The following is a 24,675-nucleotide window of genomic DNA, read 5'->3' as shown; positions in this document are numbered from 1 at the left end:
TAGTGTACTTCTCACCTGTAGGACTGTTGTGACTACAAACACAAGCTCCAGCACTGCGAATGAAGTCAGGGCCTCTGGCCTCAGTCTCAGTGTCTGTGAAATGGGTGCGGCGGGGGCGGGGAGGCAGGACCTGGTCTCTACGGGCCCTTTAGCTCTGGGACTCTGGGATTTTTTTTCAGGAAAAGTAGACCCCCAAAGTTCGTGTTCAGTCTACTGTTCACGTGGCAGACCGAGTCTTGTATGAAGACGCCACATGAGCAAGGGTGCCCGCATGGTATATCCCTATGAGTTTCTAAATGCACAGTTAAAAAAAAACCCTAGCGATTTGGTTCAAGCTCTGGAATGACAGTTATAAATGACCGTGAGTAACTAGTTCTAAAATCCGCATTAAAAAATGTAGCAACACTTCCCCAATGTTCCAAACGGAACTCATCCTAAAAACCAAGCCTTCAGCGTATTAAGACCAGGGCACCTGTGTTCTGAAGCCTTGAAGGGTGGCTGGCAGGGGGGCTGCCGGCCGGTGAGCAGGGGAGGGCAGGGCCGGTACTGCCCCCGGACCACCTGGTGGCCCAAAGTCTCAGGGGAGGTCTGGGCCAGCCTCTGGTGGGGGGTCACGGGGGTCACGTCTCCTACCCTGCAATCTCACTCAGGTTATCTTCCTGTATTCCTGTCTGCCCACCTTACACCTGCTTTTCCTAACATGTAAAGCAAATTTCACAGATGTTTTCTTAAATACAAGAGAACATCAAGCCCGAGTTTTCAAGTCACTTTTCCAGATACTAAGTCTTAATGTGCGAGTTTGCTGGGAAATTGTAGCATTAGTAAAATCAGTGGGGGAGAGTCTGGCTTCTTTTTTCATATTCTTATGAGTTGAGATTTATTTAGGGAAAGTATTGGCTATAAATCATAATTATACACATATAGATAGTTGCTTGTAAATCTGAAAACCAAGGAATTGGCCCCCATATTTGGCCAATTTCTTACGATGTTCAGGGCATCTGAGCAGCCATCCTTTTCTGAAGAGTCAGTCTGTATCTACTTAAAGTTGTTCAACGCATTCTGAGTTGAAAAATGAAACAATTTCCCCCCTTAACAAGCGGAGAAATGAAGAGTAAGTTTACTTCCAAGTGTTGCCGGCACGTTCAGACTCGTCCCCGCTAAGGGGACTCGTGTGCTGCTGTGCTAACGTCCGCCACCCCTCAGTCCGCGCCTGACAGTGACCGAGCTCCAGGACGGCTGGTGGAGTTCTCCCGCAGACACCCCATGCGGGGAAGCAGAGTGCCTATTTACTTTCATGACCTCTGATCTCAGAGCAGAGGCTGCACATTATTTACTACTGGATGTGGCGTTCCTGAACTTGAATGAGGACTAAGTACAAACGTGACGGACGTAGTTATTGTAGTTCACTCTGCACGGCCACGGGCTTCTTGGGCTCTCACTGTAAGCTTCTCACTCAATTCTGCTAGGAAGCTCATTAGCATCAGACCTTCGGTCCTTTCAGGAAGAGGTACCGAGGATTTCTTCTAGTTCATGCTTCCAACCCAAATGTGCACAAAAAAGAACTGTGGCATGAAATAAAAGGAAAACATAAAAGACACCGAAAAATCACTTGTCTCTCCTGGCCTCCCCTTCTGACCCAAGTCCCTGCCCCGTCAAGCCTGAGAGGCTGTTCTGAATTTCCACCAACAAGAGAGAGACAGGGGCGCTTCCCTGGTGGCGCGGCAGTTGAGAGTCCGCCTGCGATTCAGGGGACGCGGGTTTGTGCCCCGGTCCGGGAGGATCCCACGTGCCGCGGAGCGGCTGGGCCCGTGAGCCGTGGCCGCTGAGCCTGCGCGTCCGGAGCCTGTGCTCCGCAGCAGGAGAGGCCACAACAGTGAGAGGCCCGCGTACCGCAAAAAAAAAAAAAAGAAAAAAAAGAGAGAGAGACAGGGAAGGCACAGGAGGGTGGGGCTGCTGGTGGGCGGCTTCTGGGAGAGATGCGGTTTCTCACCAGCACCCTGTCCTCACTGAGTCCTAACTTAAGCCTGAAATAGCTCTGATGTCTGGAAGCCAGAACCCATAAAATGGGGAGGAGTCAGGCACCCGCCATCACTGAACGCCCGTCTCTGAGGCGTGAAAAGAATTGTTTTATTGCTCATTCTGGCCCTGTCACGTGGTTCATCCCAGGGAAGGAGCCCAGCGGCAAGAAGGCAGATCTTTCCCTTCTTACAGACCATCACCATGACCCTGTGTAGGGACCAAGTCCAGGCAGCTACAAAGCCCACCCTCAGCGGATAAGAGATGCGTAAATCAGTGGGGCTTTGGCTTGGTTTTTTGAATTTAGAATTGATGGAAAAATAGCGAACTCAACAAGTGTGTTTATTGAGAAAGACTGATTGAACGGCTCCAGTTAGGCCCCTGAGCACAGCCGGAGCCAATGTTTGAGGTCTACTCTGCTGGAGGGAAAGGAGTGACTCCTTAAAAATAACCCCAGAAACAAAGGCCTGAGCTCGGACGGGTGCAGACAAGACGCTTCCCTCTGAATCCCTTTCGCACCGCTAGTGTGTCACACTGTGCCCTCGCTGTGTGGTTGTGAGGTGTCGGGAAAGGGGGCTGACCCACGGCGCACTGGAGTCCTAATAATAAGGTTTGTACGGCAGATGCACTGAAATAAACGGAACCGCCACGATGACAGCAGTCTACTATCAGCGGTTCTGCTTGCGATCAGACGGCGAACTGTCTCATCCAGGGTCACCACTGAGGACAGCAGGGGCTGTCGAGGTGACCCAGGCCCGCCCGGCCCCCTCCGCCCTCCCCCATAACCTTAGAGCGCCGGAGGCCCGGGACGTGCTGCGTCCTACGCGCCCGTGTTTGACTGAAGCCGATGTGAGAACTTGGTGTCCTGATGCTCCCCGAAGACCAGCGTCAAGAACCACGGTTTCTGGGGGACACAGCCCCACCTGCTCCTGCCACTCTGCTGCGGGCCCAGGTGCGCCCACCACGCACCCTGAGAACCCCCGGCAGCTTCCTCCCACCGGCCACTGACCCGCACTCACCCCACCTGGCAGCCCCTCTTCTCTCCCCTGGGGCGGCCCCCGACTTTCCCCTGAGGCCCCTCCCCGGGTGCAGGGCGGACGCCGCTGGGAAGCTGCAGGCCGGGGCCGTGAGCAGGTCTCCGGAGGCTGGGTACACCTGCCGGCCAGAAGGTCTCAGGACGGAGACCCTCCGCCCCTCCTCCATCACACCTGCCGCCCGGAGACGCGCTGCCGCACCGCCTCCCTCGAAGGGAAGACCCCGCCCGCTGGGAAGACCGGACGAGACCAACCAGCAGTTTCCGACCTGCTTCCACGTCACCCATCACTTCGACACGTGCCACGTTTGGGTCTGGTTTCTCCTGTTTCCCCCGAACAGGGAACGAGTGGGCCTAGGAACCCTTTACACAACCAGCTACGAATTTCCCCGAAGTCACGGGTTCCGGCAGTAACTCGCCAGGGCGCTGCTGCTGGGCCCCTGGGGCGACCAGGCTCAGCACCCCGGCGCCACGTTCCCTTTGCCGGGGGCTCAGCCCCGCCTGGGGACCGAGCCGTCAGGAGTGGGCAGGGGGGCAGAGCGCCAGCCCTGGCACCTGGCGGAGGCTAGTTACCTGGCAGAGGTTAGTTAGCTGGTGGAGGCTGGTTACCCGGTGGAGACAGACTGGCTATCAGCTACGGAACGAGCGCCCGGCCGGCCCGCTCCCGCCCCCTGCCCCCGGGAGCCTTGGTGGGTGGCGGGCGGTACTCACGATGGGGCTGGCGTTGATGTAGTCAGAGCTGCTGTGGCTGTTCTCTGATTTCAGCCGGATCCGGGAGTGGTCGTCTGCAAGCCCCAAAGCAGAGCGTTAACCCGTGCGGGGTGTCATCCAGGGCCGCCCCCGCCCCCGGGTCCTGCTGAAGGCCCTCTACGCGCCTCCGCCCTCCCTCCCTCCCCCCCCCCCCCCACCGAGGGTCCTGCAGCCCGCGAAGCGGAGCGCCAGGGTGCGCAGGGAACCTCGTGCTTTTCTTGTGTCAAGTTCCAATGCCAAGGCTGGGCGCTCCTCGGCAGTAGCTTACCATGTAGTGTTTGCCTTTAAGTAACACGCATTTGGTAACACAGAGAAAATAGACGTCAACACGGTAAACATTACGCTATTAGACCATCATTCAGTACATACAATTTTGTCGTCTAGAAAAGGCGAAATACTCGCAATTACAAGAATGTAACTTTACAAGGAGAAAAGAGCAAAAGAAAATGCAGCGGAAGAGGCTGCGGGCAGCAGCGTTCACGCGGGAAACTCACCGACCCGGAAACGTGCCTAAAACGGGCAAGACAATTTGACGAGGGTTGCAACCAGACGCTTCAGTGGGGATTAAGGACACGTGACCGGCCACAGCTTAACGTGTTTACCATGGGAATCATCCCTAACTTTGGTTCTGGAGTAACCAACCTTCTGCAGCCAGCGACGGCTCTCTGCCTGTTTTCAGGAGACGTCGCGGACAGCAGGGCACCCCGGAGAGTCCCCGCCTCTCCCACCTTTCCTCCCCTTCCTCCGCAAGGTGCGAACTTGAAAATGGGAAGCGCCGAGCTCCATCACCTTGTGCGGCAGGGAAGGCCTTCCAGCGGCCCCCACACCACCTGCTGCTGCTGAGAAAACAGCCCGGCCCGGCTGCAGCCCTGGAGCTGAGGGTTTCCATGGTGGTGAGTGTGTTACCCCAAGTCCAGATTCCCGGCGTTGCAGCCGCGCCTCCCCACTTCCCGCTCCCAACCCTGCAAGCAGCTCAGCAGTGGGGTCAGCAGAGCACGCACGGGGGCTTTGCTGTGGTTTGTGTTTCTTTCCTTTCTCTGGGAGATTTTACTTATTTTCTTATTTTTTGTTTTAAACAGTTCTGGGGCTTGGGAAACTTGGCGAGGCCTAAACTCATTGAACTTGGAAGGTATCATCCACCGGAGGCTGGATGCCATCCTATCCGTCTCACTGAGGTATTAACGTTGCCTTTTTCCCAGTAGAGACAAGACAGGTAAGAAACATCTAGAGACGGGGAAGGGGTTCGCGCCTGACATGTTTAGCTGAGCACAGGTGACACGGGCCAGACGCTGTGGAGCGTGTTCTGAAGGTGTGTTTACACAATGGCAGCTGCCAAAGCCCCCGCTAAGGTGTGACCAGCGATTCTAAAGTCCCCTGGACTCAATGGCTTCGGGGTCCTCCACAGACTTGTTCCGGAGAGACTGAACACTGGCTGTGGCAGGAAGTTGAAATAAAAGCCACGAGAAAAGCCGGGCAACTCTGACATTCCAAAGCGCCACAAACACTCACCCCGAAGTGAAGTTCAAGAGGCCCAGTTTCTCAGTGTGTGTGGGGCGGGGGCGTCCAGACACATCAAAGCCAGCGATGGTGGACGGTGCGAGCCGCTCGGAAGCCGGGCCCTTCTCTGAGTGGGGACCTTGCCTCTGCCCGCACGCTGAAGCCTGGATACACAGAGCAGGGCTTCTAGCTGATTCTGAAGGGTCGCCGAGGGTCTCCCAGGAGCCCCCCTCACTGCAAATATTCTCCACAAGCCCACTTCAGGTGTTGCTAACAGCAGCAATTGGCCTGCTCCCAGTGTCTGAGAACCCATGACCCAGGGCAGGGCTGCTGGCCATCGCGATGGAGGGAACCACGGAGAAGGGCCCGGAGCTTCAGAGGGCGCCGAGCACACCCAGAGCACGGTGGCCCCCCTGGTCGCACTGAACAGGCCCAGGACTGGGGGGCTGCCAGGCCCCTCTCACCTCCAAGGGGCCCTGCAGGCAACCAGGCTCGGTAAATAAACAAGTGCCAGCTGGGTTTTCCAGTCGGAAAATCAAGGAAACGTGTCTTCAGTTTGGGAGTCTCGGTGAGCCGGAGCCCCGACGGTCAATGGGAAAAATGGTTTTGAGCAGGGACGGAGCCTAAGCTTGCTGTGAGGACAGCTCACAGCATCGTGCATCCGTGCGGGTACCGGTCCAGCCACCTTCACCCCCGCGGGGCACTCTTTCCAAGAGGCCACCGAGCCCGGGACGAGGGCTTCCAGAGCTCAGAGCTCTACCTTCCCATCACGCATTTGCTATTGCAGCAATGTGTTGATTTAAAAATTAACAGTGAACTTTTTTTGTGTGTGTGGGACCATCTTGGACCTCCCCCTGAAACACCGGGGGCCATGTCAGAAGGGCCAGAGTCCGGCAGAGGGTAGGCTGATGTAGCAGGGACGGTCCAGTGGACATTTCGCTCGGCCGGGCAAGTCTCCACTATTTTGTGGTTCACTATTGCTGTTCTGGGGGTGGCTGCTTGTATTCTCTGTGATGCACAGGGCAGACACGGCTGCCTGGCAGGATACTGACTCACTCAAGGTCAACAAGCGGGGTGGAGGCGAAGCCAGGCCCGGGCTCCTGAACAAATAACCCCCCCTCTCTCCTCTGTGGATCGGCTGAATACCGTTCCTTTGTCTTCCCCGTTACAAACACACACCACAGAGCAAGAATTTTTACAACTGCAGCCTTACATTTTAATTAAGAGCTGGGTGTGTCCTTCAAGATCTCAGATTTCTGAGACTTCACTCAGAAGCCAGGAAACAAGGAAATTCAGGTAGTGTCTTCCCGCTGTACCTGGCTCTATAACCCAGTTATTCTCCTCTCATAAGATCCACAGTAGTAAATTTTATCGAGGAGGGAAGGAGAAAAACACCTGTTAAGAAGAAACTTGCTGAATTAACCCTCTGTGCCTGTTCCTTTTCTGAACCCCTGAAGAATTTATTGTGTACTGTTCCCGTGTTTAAGAACAGTGCTTTGAATTTCTGTAGCATTCTACCTGTCCTAATGTTTCACATGTATTATCCTCCTTCTTCCTGGAACACTGTGCCATAGGCAGAATAGAGTCCATTTTCCCATTTAGGCTGAAGAAACTAAGGCTCTAAAACATCAAGTAATTGACTTGGCAAAGACCACAGAGCTAAGGGTCCAGGCTTGACCCAGCCTGGCCACCTGCTAGCCTGGTGATATTTGGGTACATGATTCAATATCTTAAAGTGTCAGATTTGTCCTCTAAAATGTAGGATAACGATATCTAACTCACAGGCTTGTTGTGATAAATGGCTTCTATAACGTGCTCACATGAGGCCTGGCAGAGAGCAAAAGGGAGTTAGGAACAAGTTCAAGATGACAGAGGGACACACACCTAACTGACAAAAAGCCAGCCGAACTGGCAAAACTCATTGTGTGGTACAGGATGAGTTGTCAGTAAATACAGGATGATTTTCATAACTGCCAACAGAAGGAGTAAGGTCTGCAATTGCTTCTTCAGTAAGACTAGGGCAAAGGCGCCTCGGAGAGAGGGAGGCTTTGGAGGACGCGGCGGCTTCGCCATTCAGGCCTCCTTCTAGCCCGTGCCGTGCGTAGCCCGTGCCCACGTTCCACCAGAAGCCACCCAAGGAGGGTGTGGGGAGGCCTCCCCCGCCTGCGACACCATCTCCTAACACGGATCTTTAAGGACAGCGCTTCCTCAGCCTCCCTGATCGTGTCCCTCACGCTGTCTGAGTGGACTGATACGTTTATGAGTCAACAGTCTTCACTCCCCTGATAGACGAAGTCACTGATACTGCTGGCGGTAACGCGAGTTAGGCATCTGCAGAAGCCGTGAGCTGACAGTGGCACCCGCCATGCCGATTTCTTCATCCGAATGGTCTGTCGATATTCTCCTGGGGCCCTGCGGCTTGTCTCAATTTTCTGTTAAGACTGAGATGAAACCAGTACATTGGGCGATGGCGTTTTCTCTACTTGGAGGGTACGGCTGGTGCAAAGATGCGGGGCGTCTGGGATGGGGCAGCACTCTGCCTGGATAGAGGCTCGGAGTCGCTCACGGAGACCCCGCACAGCGGGCTGTGCTCACAAATGGCGCCAGCACCTCCCTCCTGAACTTCCTGGGTCCCCTGACGGCTTAGCAAACCGCAACCACCACCTGAACTTCTCCACCAGCTGTTAACGCCGGTCTCGCGTTCCCAGACAGTGACACCTGGAAACGTCTTCGTTGACTTGGCCTTGTCACGGCTGAGGCAAAGCCATAAACGTTTGTATCGCGTCTGCTCCAGGACTCTGAGAAGCTAAGGGTAGGACCCGGGAACTGGAGGATGACGGCGTGAGCGTGAAGCACTCTCGCTCGGAGGCGCTGAGTCCTCCTTGGAGTTTGGCTCCCACCTCTTGCCGCCAGCGCCCCTTCCTCGGGGAGCCCGTGAGCAAGGGCTCTGCTCTCGTGAAGAGACCCACGCCTCAAACCACAGGACCATCAACCGTTTAAGGAGGAAAGCAGACACTCCCGCTCTGCGCCTCCGTGGCTCAGCGCCGGGCAGACCGGGGCGTCTGGGGCCCAGGGTCGGCACACCTGCCAGCACCCACGGCGGCAAGAAGACAGGCTGGTTCCGTCCCCACCCAGGAAGCCGCCCTGCAGGGGACGGCCCACAGCCAGAGGCTCACGGCTAGCTTCCCGGCTCCAAACACGCCCGAAGCAGGTCCCGGAGGCACACGCGTGGCCGGAAACGGGGTCTGAAGACTTCACCTCGTGTCTCATTTCTTAGCTTCACCAGCATCTCTGCGGATTTCTCAAAAAGCAATCCCCAAATAGGATCGCCACCCAGCTCGGCGGGTGAGTGACCATATAGGTGGGTGGCAGGGGCTGGAGCAGGGCAGGAGCCCCTGTTCTAGCCTTGCTGCTCAGCATCTGCAAGGAAACGGTCCCTCTGTGCCAAGCAGGAACAGGCTCCAAAGGTTTCAGCTAGTGGCCTGGCTCCGCCCTGCCGACCACTGAGCCGTCCAGGGGCGCCTGGTGTCGAAGGTTGGATTGTGTCTCCCCAAAAAAAGATGTGTGGGTGCACTAGCTCCCGGGACCTCGGGATGTGGCCTTACTTGGAGGTGGGTCTGCACAGAGGGGATGGCGCGACAACACGGGTGTATGGGGGGGCCTCGGCCCGTGCCTGGCATCCTTATAAAAGGGGGAGTTTGGAAGCAGACACAGGCGGAGGAAGGATGACGTGCAGACACAAAGGCCGAGGAGAAGGCCTGGGACAGACACCCCCTCGGAGCCCTGAGGGGCCAGCCTTGCCCTGGACGCCGGCCTCCAGGCGGTGAGGACACAGCTGTGTGGCCTGGACGCCCCGCCCCCGGAGTCGAGGCTCCGTCCGGGCCCGGCTTTCTCACGACGCCCTGTCTGCCCTCTCCACGCGTCCAACGCCTTCCAGTTCCCCATGTCTTCAATGAGGAGGCGGACCGAGATGAGCAGAACGTTCCTACCGGCTAAAAAAAGTTAGCTTTCTATGAGAAGATTAGCCAATAGGCGTGAGGTGGTCCCTCATGAACCTGGGAGAGGGAGGGGAAGCGGGGGGGGGAGGGGGAGGGGAAGCGGGGGGGGAGGGGGAGGGGAAGCGGGGGGAGGGTAGTTCTGCAGAGAGGTCCCAGCAGCCCCGGCGACTGCACGGGAAGAGGCTCTGGGACCCAGCCCTGGGCCATGGCGGGTGCGGCGGTGACACCAGGGCACCGTCCCCGTGCCTGGAGGGCAGGACGGCATGCGGCACGGCGTGCAATTGTTTGCTGGCAGCACCCGTGTCGCGCACACACACAAGAATAACTCTGCATAATAAGAGCACAGGCACCAACCAAGCAAAACGGCGCCATCTGCACCGCTCTACCCAGAGACCATCAATCAACGGGCCTCAGTTACGCATCTGCTCTGAGCGAGGACCTGCAGCCCCACTCGCACCCCCCGCCGAGCCGAGGAGGGCCGGACACAGACGGCAAAGGGCGTGGCCTCGGAGGGCCCCCGTCGGGGGCAGCTCACACATGTTGAAAGCAGGTGACAAAAGTCTGTGTTCTATTGAGCACACAATGTTGTCACCAGAAAGCAACCCTGGCCTCCATCTGTGGCGACCAAGGGTGGACGGAGGGTGGGCACGGGTGTCACCTTCAGCTGGCGGTCACAGCACCTGACGGGGACCCAGGCTCGTATTGCTACGCGTCTGAACTGAACTCTAACAAGGAAGGAATTGCTCAGCTGACGGCAACCTTGAGAGAACAGCGGCCAAACCGTCTTAAAGTTTTGAGTTGCCAAGAAAGAGGATGCTAGGCATTTAACACATAACCAGAGGAGGGAATTTTGTTCCAGAGACTCCGAAAGGGCGCCGAGCCAAAGGGATGGGAGGCCCTAAACGTCAGAGTTGTGATGACACAGTGGTAATATCCTGAGTGAGAAGACGAGGAACAGACATCTAAAGAAACCAGGGTGGTCCGCCACGTAAAAGATCACACACGAAGCACGGAAGCGCGCGCGTAAACCAGGATCATCAGAGAGGCTGACGTCCCGAGTGGGATGGTGCAAAATACACAGGGGATAACAGGAGAGTCTGTGCACCTGTGTTTCTTTAAAGCGAACGAAGCCTCCGTCTGGTGTAGATGAAGTCATTTTGGTAGATACCAAACAGAAAATCTATTCAATTACAGTTTCGCCGTGGCCATCTCTATCAGAGAATACCTTTTCAAGCCAGCAAGGACAGAGAGGAGATAGTTAGGGGGTCGACAGATGCCCTAGGCGGACGATGTTCACGGGCAGGTTCTGTTCTCTGGTCCCGTGACCAGGACAGGTTCCGCGAGTCCCCTGGGTGCAGCTGCAGTGGGTGCTGGCCACGTCTATGGTGTGTCCTGGGGATGCAGTCTGGACGCGGCCGGTTTCGACCTCACTGCGTCCCTGGGCCTCTGGGTCTCGGCTGCGTGACCAGAAGCGGGGAAATAGCGGCTCTGGGAACCAGGCAGTCAGCTTCCCAAGGACCAGGCCAGCCTCCTGACTGGAGAGCTTGTGAAAGTTTCGAGGGAGGGTGGCCGCCAGGAGAAGAGGAGCTTATTAGGGGCAAGTCACGTAGGAAAACCAAGGGGGTTGTTCTCAAGTTACAAAGGCTAGAGAGACACAAAGTCCAAAAGGCAGTTATGAACCTTGATTGCATCCTAGTTAACAAGCTGCTGTAGACAATATAATTCGGAATATTTTGGGGCGTTGGAAGATGGACAGGAATTAGCGGCTAACAGGGGATTACTGCTTTTCTTAGTCACACAATGGGGTCGTAGTTACGTAGGAGAAGGTCTTTACTTTTAGGAGACACAGGCTAACGTATTTAGACGTCATGATGCCTAAACCCCACTTTGAAATAGTTCAGCCAGTAAAGAAGTAAAGCACACACGCTGATCACACAAAAAAGGCAAAATATGGAACGGCAGGTGTGTGGAGTCTATAGCTGGTGGGAATACAGGCGATCATCAAATTATCATTTCAACCCAAGGGTTTCAAAACTTTTGCAATAAAAAGTGCGTGGGGGGGGAAATCATGCCAAGCTGGCGACACTGCTTCTCTGCAAAGTGCCTCTGGACTGGCCGGCAAGGAATCCCCCGGGGTCAGGAGGGCAGGGGGCAAGGGGCAAGGCACGTTGCCCCCCGACGCCCCGGCTCACCTCTGGCTCCAGACTCTTGGGTGACCATGTAAACGGGACATTTGCACCCCTGGCCGGGTGCAGGCGTCTCCTGGGCTGCACGGGCGGCAGGCCAAGAGGGGCTCACAGAGCAGCCACTGGAACGTTCCTTCCTGGATCCGAGTCAGCCTGAGGGGGGCCTTGTCAGGCAGCGCCCTGTATTCATCCTGTCGAATGTGGCTCTGTCCATGGCTCGAAGGCAGGTAAAACACGTTTATAAGATGTGCGGATGGCAAAAGGCTGAGGGTGACCGTGGCGATCAGGAGTCGGACTCCCCTTGACTTTGAACAAAGATCCGTTTATCGGCAGTGAACGCAGAGCTCAACTCTGTATGAGGGTGGACGGCTCGGGGCTGGGCCCTGTGCTGTGCCCATTGCACGATGAAGGGGAACTGGGGACGTCCGGGTCAAGGAGGAAACACAGCCCGTCGCGGCTCTTCTGAAGGCTGTGATCGGCCTCCGGGTGCAGAAAGCAGAGCGGGCCCAGAAGAGGGGCCCAGCCCCGGCCCCCGCCTCTGCAAGCAGCATCGGAATGGGACGGTGAGAAGCACAGATACCGGGCGACAGGAGGTTGGATGTCTTACACATCCAGTGTAAGACACATCCACATCCACATCCAGTGGCCCAGCTTCAAGGAAAGGAGTGAAGAGAGGGCAGAAGCTGAACCTGAGTGGTGAATTGTGCAGACAGTGGCACGGCCCCCAGCCCGCAAGCAGCCCCTTCTGCCCTGGGAGGCTCCGGCGGGGCGCGCCCACAGCCCAGGGACCTATCTCCAGAGGCTCCGCACGTGCACAGCCCCACGGGAAGGCCCGGGCGCTTCTGAAACGTGACCTCTGCCTCCTCCCCAAGTCCTTAAAAGCTCTTCAGTCTCAGGCAGCCCAGCTTCTGCTGTGATGTAGCAAAGGAAAAGCCTTCACAGAATTTGCTGGTAGCTTCTTGTCGCCACCAACACACCTACAACCTTCCCATATCCAGAGGCAGCTACTCAGCTGGTTCTGAGGCCGAAGAAAGGGAGTGACAGAAAGCCAGCCAAGTCAGCAACTTATCTGGACCCTTAACTTTCCCGCGCAGCCGTTTTATGTGAGGGGAAGAAAATCCTGCTTGCTTGTTGGATTCAGGAGAATTTCCCACGACTGATGGCTAGAGGCTAAGCAGGTCACTCAGATGTGGCTAAACCAGAATACTCACTGCGGGACTCTGCTGGGAGTTGGGAAAAAATGTAAACCAAAGGTCTGTCTGGCAATAGATTGTTTTCTGTGTGTTTCAAGGGAAGCGATGTTTTGTCAAGTACCGTGGGCCTTGGATGTATTTTAGACGCTCCTTCTGTGGGAGTTCGAAATCCGTGTTCGTGTTCCCGACTCAAAAAGTCTCAGGTGAGTCCACAAAAGCACAAAGAGGGGTGGTGTCCCACCAGCACGGGGCACCAGGGCTCGAACTCCAACACCCGGCAGGGAGAGGCAGGAGGGTTGCGGGGCAGGCCCGGGGCGCTCGCGGGCCGCACTCAATGTGCTCAGCCTGGCCGCTGACCTTTCTGTCACACGTGGCCGAAGCCTGGTGCCACCAGGTGATGTGGCTCCCGGGAAGAGCCGGGCCAGAGCCGCTGTGACCCTCACCCGGCCCATCTGCCAGGCAAGGCTGGGGGCCGAGCTGTGAGCTGGGTCAGCAGCAATGCCCTAAAAAGCTGAACTGCAAGACACGGCACCACAAATCCTTCTGTGTCCCTCTTCACGTACCTGTGTCTTCGGCTTTACATTCTCTCTGGTTTCATCTCTAAGTATTCCCGTGTCTCTATGTCTCTCTCTTGTTATTATAACTCAGAATCACAAACATTTTTCTGTTTAAGATGGCACACCAAAATAGCATCATATTCCTGTTTTTAATTAAAAAAACAGATGAGCGGAATATTGCATAATTCCTTTTAAAAAGGCAAAAAAAAAATAGAATTTACAAATTAAATTCCTTAAACTTCTGAGCTATATAATTAGACCTAGCACAGTGCCAGCCAACATCTCATGAATGCTGTTGCCTTCTCCTTTGAAAGACAATTCACTTGTAGCTAGAATCTCTGGGCTGTCAGGGATGGGAAAGTCGCTAGCCCGGCCGCTTTTGAATTTCCCACCAAACTGCCAACTGGGACATCTTCCAGCCTCAGCTGGAACGGCCCTCGTGTTGGGGGAGGTCGGGGGAGAGACGTTTCGGGGGCAGCAGACGAGCAAAGGCGTGGAGTGGTTGGAAGGAGGGGAGCCTGCACGCTGCCGGACTGGGCGGGGTCCAGGTGGGTGGCCCGGCCGGGGGGACGCCGACCAGGGAGCCAGGCAATAACTCCCCTCTCCCGGGTGGAGGATGGACATGAGGAGAAGCGGGGCAGGAGCAGAGCTGCTTCGGGGGGGGAAGTAGAGGCAGGAAGGCGGGGTCCAGCCAGGGGTGGGGGTGCAGAGTGGGCCGGTACCGTCAGATCCAGAAACGAGGGGCCTCGCCGCAGGTGACGGGAGAGGATACGGCAAAAGGAGCAAATGCAGAGAGAGACGGCCCCGCGGTTTCCATCCCGAGCCCTGAGCGAGGCTGAGCGACATGGGTGGGTGCTGCGGGGGGGCGCGTCGGACACACATCGCTGTCGCGAGCACCCCACCGTCCCCCGGGCCGTCGACGTCGGCTTCGGGGAGCGGGGCGCGTGGAGGCCACCCTGTCAACACCCTACGCTCCGTCACGGACCGTTTCTGTGCCATAAGGAGTGAACAGCCAGACAATCCGCAGCAGGTTTCAGGAAGAGGCGGCGGTTCTCCCTGGTGGAGTTTGGCGAGGCCAACAAGAGTTTAAGTGATGCCGTCCCCTGAGGGTCCTGCCTGGGAAGGGGTGCCGGTGGAGATCTGACGACAGGCTTGCCTCTAAACGTTAAGGAGGCGGCAGGGTGGAGGATAAAGGTGGGGACACACTTGCTGGGACTGGACCTGCGCGTCCGGGGAGGCCCCGTCTGCCCCCTCGTCTCTGCAGGGTACTGGCCCCGACTTCCTGCAGGACCCCGGATGGGCGAGAACCTAGGTCAGGCTCTGGGACGGCCATGCCGGCCAAGAACGGTGGCCTCTCTCTAACGCCCAGGGCCAGAGTCCAGCCAAGAAGGCGCTTCCTCTTCAGAGCCCTGTCTCCGGCCCACGTATGGCAGGCCTGAGGCTCTGGTCCAAGGGCTCCGGGGCCCTGGTCCCCGCGGGGCCGAAGCACCACCCCCAAGGCTGAAGACAGGATGCGCTATGTGCCCGGGGTCCTGGCCTGTGGACCCGCCGCTGACTCGGCACAGACGGAGCCCAGCGGCCGGCCGGGCTGCAGGGCGCGTGGACGGGGATGTGCCGTGCCGTGGCTGGCTCCGTGGAAGGGATGCTTTGAACTTGAGTATGTATGTACCCTACGGGGCCTGACACCCGAGGAAGCCTCCAGGCCTGGGGGCACTCTGGACCCAGGCTGGCGGTCTGCTTGCCCCCAATACCTCATTATTTAGGGTGTGGTTGGAGCCCCCCTGCGCCCTCTCATCTGGGTCCTCTCTGAGGACGGTGGCCGAGCCTGGCTGGATGGATGACCCAGTGTCTGTCAGCAGCTCGTGGCCCAAGTAGGGGCTTAACAAATATGAGTCCGTTACCGGCTTTTCTTCTAAATACAAAACCTATAAACTGCAACAGCGCCTGCTTTTAGAGCTCTTTAGGGAAAAGGCCCTCAGACATCACAGAACTAGTCTGAACACTGACTAAACAGAAAGAACGTACACCCAGAAGCAGCGTGTTAAGATTTTACAAGGGTGTGTAATTCGCAGGCCAGGGTCCAAAGCAGCGCAGGGCTGTATCTCTGCTCTCGCGGTCCCGTGAGCAGGCACGGCGTCGCTGCCACCGGCTACGGGATAGAACGCCCGCTGCTGCGTCTCCCAGGCCAGGGCCGCGCCTTTGGGCGGTGCCAGGCTGGTCCCCCACTGGCTCCACAGGGCTGGGACGGGGCTTGTGACCCCGGGCATGCTTCCCTGCGAGCGGACCTGTCTTGCCTGTGAGACCCAGCGTGGCTTCGCCGAGCCCTAGAAAACGTCTGTCAGCCCGCAGAGTTCCTCGTGTCGTGCGGGAGGCCTGCACACGCCTCTCCCGTCTTCCATCACCGAGGCAGTCACTCGTGCGCTCGGCATTTACGTCAGACGCTTCGGTCACAGACACTCCCCAGACCCCCTCCTCCTGCAGGGGGCTGTGTAGTAACCAGAGCCCAGAGCGGCCTGGACCCGGCCGGGACACAGGAGGCTGGTGTCTCTAGTTAAGTGACAGGAGGAAAGGAGCTGCAGGTGGGTGGCAAAGATGCAGGCTTGGCCTGCCCCTCTCTTTAGTCCTCCATGGGCCTCCGCACCTGTAGGTCACCTGTCACCTCGCACAGTGTGAGACTGCAGGGCTGGTACCTTCCTGTGTCCCCATCGCCCGGCAGTGACTCCTGGAGATGTTGGTGACACACCGTCGGGTTGAAGGCTGCTGGGGCACCTGTGTCTCTGCTCACGCTGTGCCCACAGCCTGCCCGGCCCACGTGACGGCCTGTCAACTCCTCGTGGCCCCAAGCGTTCAAGGACGACGGTGCGGGCCCAAGTACAGGTGAGGATGAGGCTCCGAGGGCTCAGAAACGAGCCTCAAACCCCAGAGCGACGGCAAGTGCTCGCTGGCACCTGTATGTCCCACCCGTGGTTCCAGGACTCGGCCGCGAGGCCGACAGGAAGGAACGGTTCTGTGTGTCGAGGCTGGGGTCGGGGGCCGGCTCAAAGGGTGGTGGTCTCCCTGCCCTTTACGTGAGACGAATGGATGGACCCAGACATCATCATACTAAGTGAAGTAACTCAAACAGAGCAAGACAAATGCCATATGATATCGCTTACATGTGGAATCTAAAATACGACACAAATGAACTTATTTACAAAACAGAAACAGACCCACAGACATAGAAAACACACTTATGCTTACCAGAGGGGAAGGTGGGGGGATAAATTAGGAGCATGGGATTGACATGTACACACTGCCATGTATAAAATAGATCACCAACAAGGACCTGCTGTCGAGCACAGGGAACTCGACTCAGTATTTTGCAATAACCTACAAGGGAAAATAACCTGAAAAAGAATATCTATCTATCATCTATCTATCTATCTACCTACCTATCTATCTACCTACCTATCTATCTATCATCTATTATCTATCTACCTATCTACCTATCATCTATCTATCTACCTATCTATCTATCTACCTATTATCTATCATCTATCTATCATCTATCTATCTATTATCTATGTACCTATCTATCATCTATCTATCTACCTATCATCTATTATCTATCTACCTATCTACCTATCATCTATCTACCTATCTATCTACCTATTATCTATCATCTATCTATCTACCTATCATCTATCATCTATCTATCTACCTATTATCTATCAATCATCCATCTATTATCTATCATCTATCTACTTATCTATCTATCCATGTATCACTAAATCACTTCGCTGCACATCTGAAACTAACATGACATTGTAAATCAACTACACTTCAATAAAATAAAAATAAATAAAGCGAGAGGACGTTCGCCGGAAGAGAGGGCAGAGGGGCAGGAGGGGAGGGCGCTGCAGCCGCGCAAGCGCAGCGGGGAGCCCCGGGGGCGAGTGCAGCCCACGCCCACCGCCGCCAGCCGCCCTCCCGGCCAGAGCCCCGGGCGGTACGTACAGGTCAGCACTGCGGGGCAGCGGTTCTTGGGCACGTTCTCCTGCCTCTGGGCGGCGAGCGAGCTGCTGGGCTCGGCCTGGTAGGCGCACAGCGCCTCCCACTCCTTCTGCAGGCGGTTCTTGTTCTTCAGGTGGTCCTCCATGTAGGCCTGGAACAGAGAGCGGGGGTCAGGGGCGCGGGCCCTGGCGGTGACGGGGACGCCGGGCGGCCCGTGGGGTGCAGCCCCCAGCTCCCCCGCTGAAGGGGGGCAGGGCCGGCTCGGGGCCTGGTACAGGGCCGAGGACTAACCAGACGCAGGGGGTGCGGCAAAGGCTGCCCCGTGGTTTGGTGGCTGGTTCAAAGGTGGTCACGACGCGTTTACCGCGGTGCCGAGGGGGGCGGTGAGAACACCCAGCGACCGTGAAAACAGACGCACACACCGCGGACCAGGTCTGATGCGCCAGCCCCAAGCGGGGCTGGGCGTCCAGCCAGGAGCGAGGTCACGGGACGGGCGCAGTCCGGGCGGCTTACGGCGCCGCACTTTGTGGGGAGAGGTTGCACACGGCGCGGGGGAGGGGCAGGCACGCGCGCAGGTCTGTCCGGTGCGGCCGGGGACAGAGCCGCGGGGCCCTGAATGTCTGCCTGGGGCATCCAGGCTCTGAAGGAAGGAGTGAGGGAGGTTTGGGAGCCGGGTCTGCAGGCCCTGCCTCTGTGCTGGGAAACACGTACAGGAGGACCGTGCTCAGATACACGAAGCAGCTACCACCGTGCGACACGGAGGAAGCAAGCTGGAGCTGGGTTAAAAAACAGGGCCAACAGAAACGTGTTTGTTGGTAACTTCAGCCTGAGAAGGCATCTCAGTAAGTCACGCTCTGCACTCAGTCTCATTTTCTTTTTCCCCATCTCAGAGAACCACTGGTTACCAACAGATACTATGTTGCAATAATTGCTTGAAATATTTTCAGTGAAAACTACGGAACACACTGTTTGAAAACTATCGTATGTATCCGAGCAAACTCGTGTCCAAGGGGTTTCTCTTGGACAGAAACGGAAACCACACCCTCCCAAGATCCTCCAGAGCCTGGGCCGGGCGCTCAGCCAGGGGTCCCGGTGGGGACAGCCAGGAGGGGTGGGGACCCTGCCCGGCACCACGGCTGCCGTTCAGTCCCCAGATGAGGGCCGACTACGCGCACAGGCGCCGGTGCAGGGAGGGAGCACAGGTGTCACCGGCGGCGCCGATAACGCTGCCACACTCGCCACGCATTCGAGGGCAGGGAGCTCGACGGGGCCTTCGCTAGGGCTGGCCCCGCTCCCGCTTCCGTTGGCACAGAAGTCATTTTTCTAGAAATTGGCTGGCTTTTCCGAACCCACCGGGGGTGATGCATTGAAGACGCTGGGCTGCTCTGCTGCGTACAGCGTCACGTGGCCGGCAGCGTTCAAAAACAAAAACAACAAACCAAGTATTTGACCCACAGCTGCTCTGATCTTAATTTGTCAGGCACTCGCGTCTGTTGGCAGCGATGCTAGGAGAACTGGATGGGGAAACAAAGGCCTCCAGGACGTTCCCTCCACAAACGCTCCTAAGCCAGGCCTGCCTGCTCACCTTATTGATCTGTTCAGTCCAGAAATTACTGATTTTGAGGAAAAGCATTTCAAAGGACCCACCCGGGTGGCTTTATTGTGCCCAAAGGAAATAGCGGTCTCATCCTCTAACATCGTGCTTGTGGGTTTTCAAATATGCCCGCCCGCCCAGCAAAATGAAACATGCACGCACGAGGCCAGGTCTCCAGCGGTCAGGCACGCGGGTGTCCAGCCAAAGCTTACACCCGTTCCACGTGACCCCGACCCCTCCGTCAGCCCCCTCGTCCCGCTCAATCCAGCTGGCCGCCCGGCTCGGGTCACCCCCCCACTGCCCTTGGCCGCCCGGCTCATCGGCACCCGCTCCGGGGGACACAGAGGCACGAGGAAAGGAAGGAAACTCCACCAGACAGCCGTGCTTCTCAGGGGAGTGTTGACTACAGCGACTTGAACTGTTTTGTATTATTCACTCAACAAACACCGACTCTATCCATGTTGGTCCGACTAGTGTGTGTGTCCGTGTGTGTGAGCTGAACCAGAGCTCGGAAGCCGGGTGCCCGGGGGGCGACGTTCCAGGGGAGAAGTCACCCTCGGGCCCCCCTGGCAGGTGTGGCTCCGGGAGGGCCAGCGACGGGGCCCTGGGTGATGGTCACATATCCCTCAGCCCCCTGCTCCGGCCGCTTAGGGAACCAGCAGATGGCCTTTCATGCAGAAGACTGGGAACCGTGGCCATGAACCCCTTTTCAGGGACAGACCACGAACCTCGGAAGCTCAGCCTCATCAGGAACAGGAAGGTCGCAGCAGTTCTAAGTCCCCGGCCACTGCCAGCCCCTGGTGCCCACACAGCTCATGGGTTTCTTTGGGTGTGGAAGCAGCAGACTGAAGAGCACAATGTAGAAAATGTAAACACAGACTCTGCTTTCTTTGGGGACAATTGTTATGGAAAGTCAGATACACATTTCCTGAACCGAAGTTACCCTAATAAGGATGACGCTTAAGTTTGGGGAAATACCAACTAGCTTATTATCCAGCTTAAAATACGGTGTGTGGGGGGTCCCCGGGAAGGAGGGGTGGTTCCGGGTAAAGTGCACAGTCTCAGTGCTTCTGTGGTTACTTTCCCCAAGGCTCGTTAATGCACAGTCTTACAAATGGATGTGAAACGGTTCCTGGCAAAATGACTTGGGAGCCTCACTTTTCTTTGGAAAATCCTCTGTTCACAAAATCCATCATGAACGAATGAGCTTCTTTCAATAAAATGTGATGGATTCTAAAATGATAAACCGTGGCAGGTTTAATCAGGTCTCAAATGCCGTCCGCGAAAGGGGCATCAGATATTATCTTAATTCCTGTAAACTGCAGCTGTTTAAATGTTCACATTTACCTTAACCATGGAAAGTGAAATCATGCTGCAAGTTCACTTGAATTTCTAAATTTATGGCGAGAAGTATACACTGGGACTCTAGTATGCAGGCTTGAGTGACACGGGGAAGAAATGGTAGTTATGAACATTATTACTTTTTTTTCATTGGGAATTAACTCATCTAAAGATACACTTGATTATATTAAAACTGAGATAAATTTTTCATCCTCTCAGCGTGTATTACTACAATAGTCCGTGTTTGCCCTGCTCCGGTCATTTCAATTTGACCTGTTCTTTGTTTTTCCATTAGTATTTTTTACAAAACATCATTCACTGTATCAACTGGACATAATTCCCATCCACGTCTGAGGAGCTTTTGCTCTTTATGTTTGTGGATTAGATGTTTTTCTTCTGAGACATGAGAGTATGTTTCATGTTGTCTGGCAGGAAGCTAGGCCTTGGTAGTAAAATAACGTGTTTTACACAAATACAAAACCTGCCTCCATAACTCAGTACTATGAGGCCCCTTCGCCTCAAGGATGTGAGAACAGGTGTAGTGATCCTCCCCAGACACCATCGCCTCCTGGAATAATTAGGTAAGTTAACACGAAATTTAAACGCTATGAACGTTCTTCCCCCAGACTGTAGGTGTTCTAAAAGCTGACATTTAAAATACTTTCATTTAACGTGTGTGTGTGTGTGTGTGTGTGTGTGTGTGTGTGTGTGTGAGGAGGTGTGCGTGGTAGGAATGGGAGGAGGGCTTAGTTTTTTTTTTAAAAAAAAACAAACTAACTTTTTATTCCATAAATAGCACATGTAGAAAATGAAGGAAAGCAGAATGAAAACAGAAGCTGCTGATAACTTCTCCACCTGGAGCTAAACAGTTAAGGCCTGTGATAAACTCCACCATTTCTGGCACATGTGTGAGCTGCTTTTTTTTTTTTTTTTCTGTTCTGACAACCGTTGCTTAAGCTTTGGACGACATCAGTATTATAGAATTTTCTTATTTAAGTTGAAAAGATGCTGAGATGAGGGTCTTATAGACACAGAACTGCTGGTGTCCTCCTGCTGCCGTGGCCGCCTCCTCCATCCTCCCTCACACATCCCCTTTCTGGCTCCTTCGCAGGCTGGCATTTCTGGTCACAAGACCACCAGCTTCAAAAGCCACCAGTGGTGCCCAGATGGCATTGTCCTTTGTCCAGACCTCACTTTACTAACCCGCTGCTCCCGTCCCAGTAAGAACACGTCCCACTGTTTGAACCCTCCCCCGTCACCACCATTCTGGACGCTTTCTTCACGCCGATTGCTCTGTCACGGATCTACCCAGAAGTGCAGGTCAGTACAGATGCGTCCCCCTCCTTCACACCCATCACCGCCTTCTCGGATCCTGCTTTCCTACAACCCCCCCCGCCCCCGCCTCAGACACTAGTTTAGAAACTGCATTTCTGCGACGTGGGTCCCAGTCTGCTTTGTGGGCACCAGGCCCTCCTCCTCTCATGAGATCACTCGTTCAGGGCAGGGCCCGTGTTCCAAGCACTTAGCATGCCGTCAATATGTGTCGAATGATTGATCATAGCCTGGAAAATTCTATAAGAAATGTGTGTTCCAGATAAAAATTGTATATTGATGACTGTCATGCCCAAAAGTTTGCCATTGAATCTTCTGAAACTTGGAAAAACTGCCCCAAAAGTACCAAAGGGCTTTGGAACGTTTCATTAACTATTTCCGCTGCCTTCTTCCTTTCGGAGTTTCATTAAGTATCTCCTGCTGCCTTCTTCCTTTCGGAGTTAGCCAACAAACAGCTTCACAGGTCATGTCGAATGGGTGGTTCCACGTCCTGACGTTCCAGTGACAGCCCCAAGGTCACGGCGGTCTCACAGACTTGGAGGAGCAGCCCCAGGTCAGAAAGCGCTTCTCCCAGACTCTCCCCCTGTTTGGTCTTAACCGTCCTCAGGGTCCAGGTGTGGCGCTGTCTCCCTGAGACGCTTCTGTGGACTCCTGTGCCCTCAACGAGTGGCCCTCACCGGGCGCGTTCCACGCGCTGTCATTAGCGTAAGAAGCCTGTCTTCCCCATGGGCTGTGAGCTCCTGGGGGTCAGGGACCCGTCTTATCCCAACACCATCACCGTGCACAGAGGCAGCTCTGGGGTACACAGAGCGGAGCACGACGAACCGCCAGCACTGTAGGGGGGTCGGCCTGGTGAAGGGGGCCCCCCGCCAGGTACATTCAGAAGACCTCTGTCGAGCGGAGTCAGGGCCCAGCACCAGTGGGTTCAACTGGAAGAGCTTATACAGGTGAGTCAGGACAGCTACCCCGGTTCTTAAAGAACGTTTGGAGGTCAGTCAGTCTTTAATCTTGAAGACTTACTCACTACACTCAGCTAGATTTTGGGTGATGGGCTGGGGATTCCCAAGGGTTCTTGGCTGGAAGCACACAGCGTGGTGTTTCCATGCTCCTGGAGTCCGTCAGGGGAATCTCACTCGAGCTAATTCCACATGAGACCTGAGTGCAAAGGTTCCTAAAACCTTCTTGAATCGCGCTACTTTTCAAGGGCCTAGGTTTGATGTACTTGCGTAACGATAATCCCCATATCCCGAGGTTTCAGAATATGGGTTTTCCAAGTTTGCAGCCAAACCGGCTGCCGCTGACCCCGTGACCCCCGACCACACAGCATCATCCTTTACAGCAGGCCGAAGATGGGCCTGCATTTCCGCCGAGTTTCTTGCTCCCTGAGGGTGGCGTCAGCTTTCACAAGACCTGTTTTTTTTTTTTTTTTTTTGCGGTACGCGGGCCTCTCGCTGTCGTGGCCTCTCCCGTTGCGGAGCACAGGCTCCGGACGCGCAGGCGCAGCGGCCACGGCTCACGGGCCCAGCCGCTCCGCGGCACGTGGGATCCTCCCGGACCGGGGCACGAACCCGTGTCCCCTGCATCAGCAGGCGGACTCCCAACCACTGCGCCACCAGGGAAGCCCACAAGACCTGTTTTAGGAGCTGCTGACCCAGCCTAAGGTTTTCCTCTTTCGTCGGCCTCTCATTTCTGACTTCATCCTTCCAGCTCCCCAGCTCACATCCCTTTTTCTAGGCCACACGATTAGACCGTTTGGGTAGGAAAATGACCAACAGTTTCCGGGCCAGGAGGAGCGTGTGCCACCTGATGACGTTTCAGGAAATGCCCTCGCGTGTGGAGCCCACCACTGGCTTCCACGTTTAACGGGGTCATTTTGCACAGGATCCCACACCTGGGGAACAGAAGCATTACCGCCATTATACGGTGGAGACCCGGGTCCCCAATTTGTTAATATCACTCAAACGTATTCTGCACTGTTTTCTGATCAAACTGTCAGCATCTTCAGGTCAATAAAGCAATTCCTAGGGCTACGGGGCACTTGGATTACGGAGCATAACAGAGTTGTGTTAATCACAGGAGCACTCTCTATCCTTGGGAGGGTAATCTTACCCAGCATCACTCACAGAGTCTTTGCAAATGCCTAAGGGGGCTTTGCCAGTAGGGAGGCAACTCTAATAAAATGGAGAAGGCATTCGGCTTGATTTTGAAAGACTTCTTAACAATGTGATAAACAAAAAGGTTTGGTCCCCACACTACAACTTTTTGGGCAAACCATCCAATCTCACTGACCCTTAATTTACTGCTACGTAAAAACGGGAATCATAGTACGTATTTCTAAGGTGGTTCTGACGCTTGACTGAGCTAATGTATCAACTATACCTTGTAACTATAAAGTATATACAGATGGAAGAGATGGTGATTCCCATTAGAAAATCTCTTAATGTCTCTTCTATATTCTGTGACTACACAGTTCTGGGGACATTTACCATCATCTAATGAAATACGATACGTTAAGTCTCCACAAATAGCAGCCACCGACCACCGCAGCTTGAGTGTAGAATTTGAGGGGCGTCGCCGTGGACAGACGTTGTTGTCGGTGTGTTCAGACTTCCTGGATACTGTTAAGGAGATGAGAAGCAATGCCACTAAGTACACAGTTCGTGGTTTCAACACTGCTTCTGATTCACAAGGGACAGTGGTCCTCCTAACAAACCCGCAGGTTCCTCATGGCGTGGATCCGGGCCGGTCCTGGAGCTCGTCCCTTCTATGTGCTTCTCATCGCTGGTTTAAGAGGGAGGAGTTTCCTGACCAGTCTCGGGGAGAGTCACTGGAAATGCCAGTTTAGGAGATGACGGACGTGAAGTTGAGCTGCTGATTTCTGGTGTGGAAAGAGCTCGTGATGCCGTGTGGGGCTCTGCCCTGGCACCTCGGATCATGTCGGGATCTGGACTGTTTCGCGGGCACCATTTTGCTAGCGTCAACATCAAGGATCAGTTTTCAGGGTCACAAGGAAAGAATCCCACTTACTAAAATCTTCTATTTCACCACATGCAACAAGGGCTTCGGACCACGACTGCTCTAAGAACAGCCGAGGGCACCTGGCTCCGTGGCCCCCTGGCCGCCTCCGTGCTGCAGGACAGGCGTGCTGCCGTCTGCCTCCGAATGCTGGGAGGATGGGTCCGGAG

At 55.4% G+C, this 24,675-nt stretch overlaps 1 protein-coding gene across 7 annotated transcripts in view; it reads right to left on the bottom strand.

Annotated features, from left to right (window-relative positions):
- Nucleotides 1-24,675, bottom strand: part of PTPRN2 (protein tyrosine phosphatase receptor type N2) — a 697,234-nt gene that overhangs the window by 44,391 nt on the left and 628,168 nt on the right. For all 7 annotated transcript variants that reach the window (XM_067041729.1, XM_067041728.1, XM_067041727.1 and 4 more), the window contains 2 exons: nucleotides 17,227-17,374; nucleotides 3,761-3,834 (listed from right to left, as the gene is read on the bottom strand). In XM_067041729.1, coding sequence (XP_066897830.1) covers nucleotides 3,761-3,834; nucleotides 17,227-17,374 — 222 coding nt within the window. The remainder of the gene's footprint in view (nucleotides 1-3,760; nucleotides 3,835-17,226; nucleotides 17,375-24,675) is intronic.

Source organism: Kogia breviceps, chromosome 9 (assembly GCF_026419965.1).
Source record: "Kogia breviceps isolate mKogBre1 chromosome 9, mKogBre1 haplotype 1, whole genome shotgun sequence".
NCBI classification, from domain to species: Eukaryota; Metazoa; Chordata; class Mammalia; order Artiodactyla; family Physeteridae; genus Kogia; species Kogia breviceps.
This window is presented reverse-complemented; position numbering and strand designations above follow the sequence as displayed.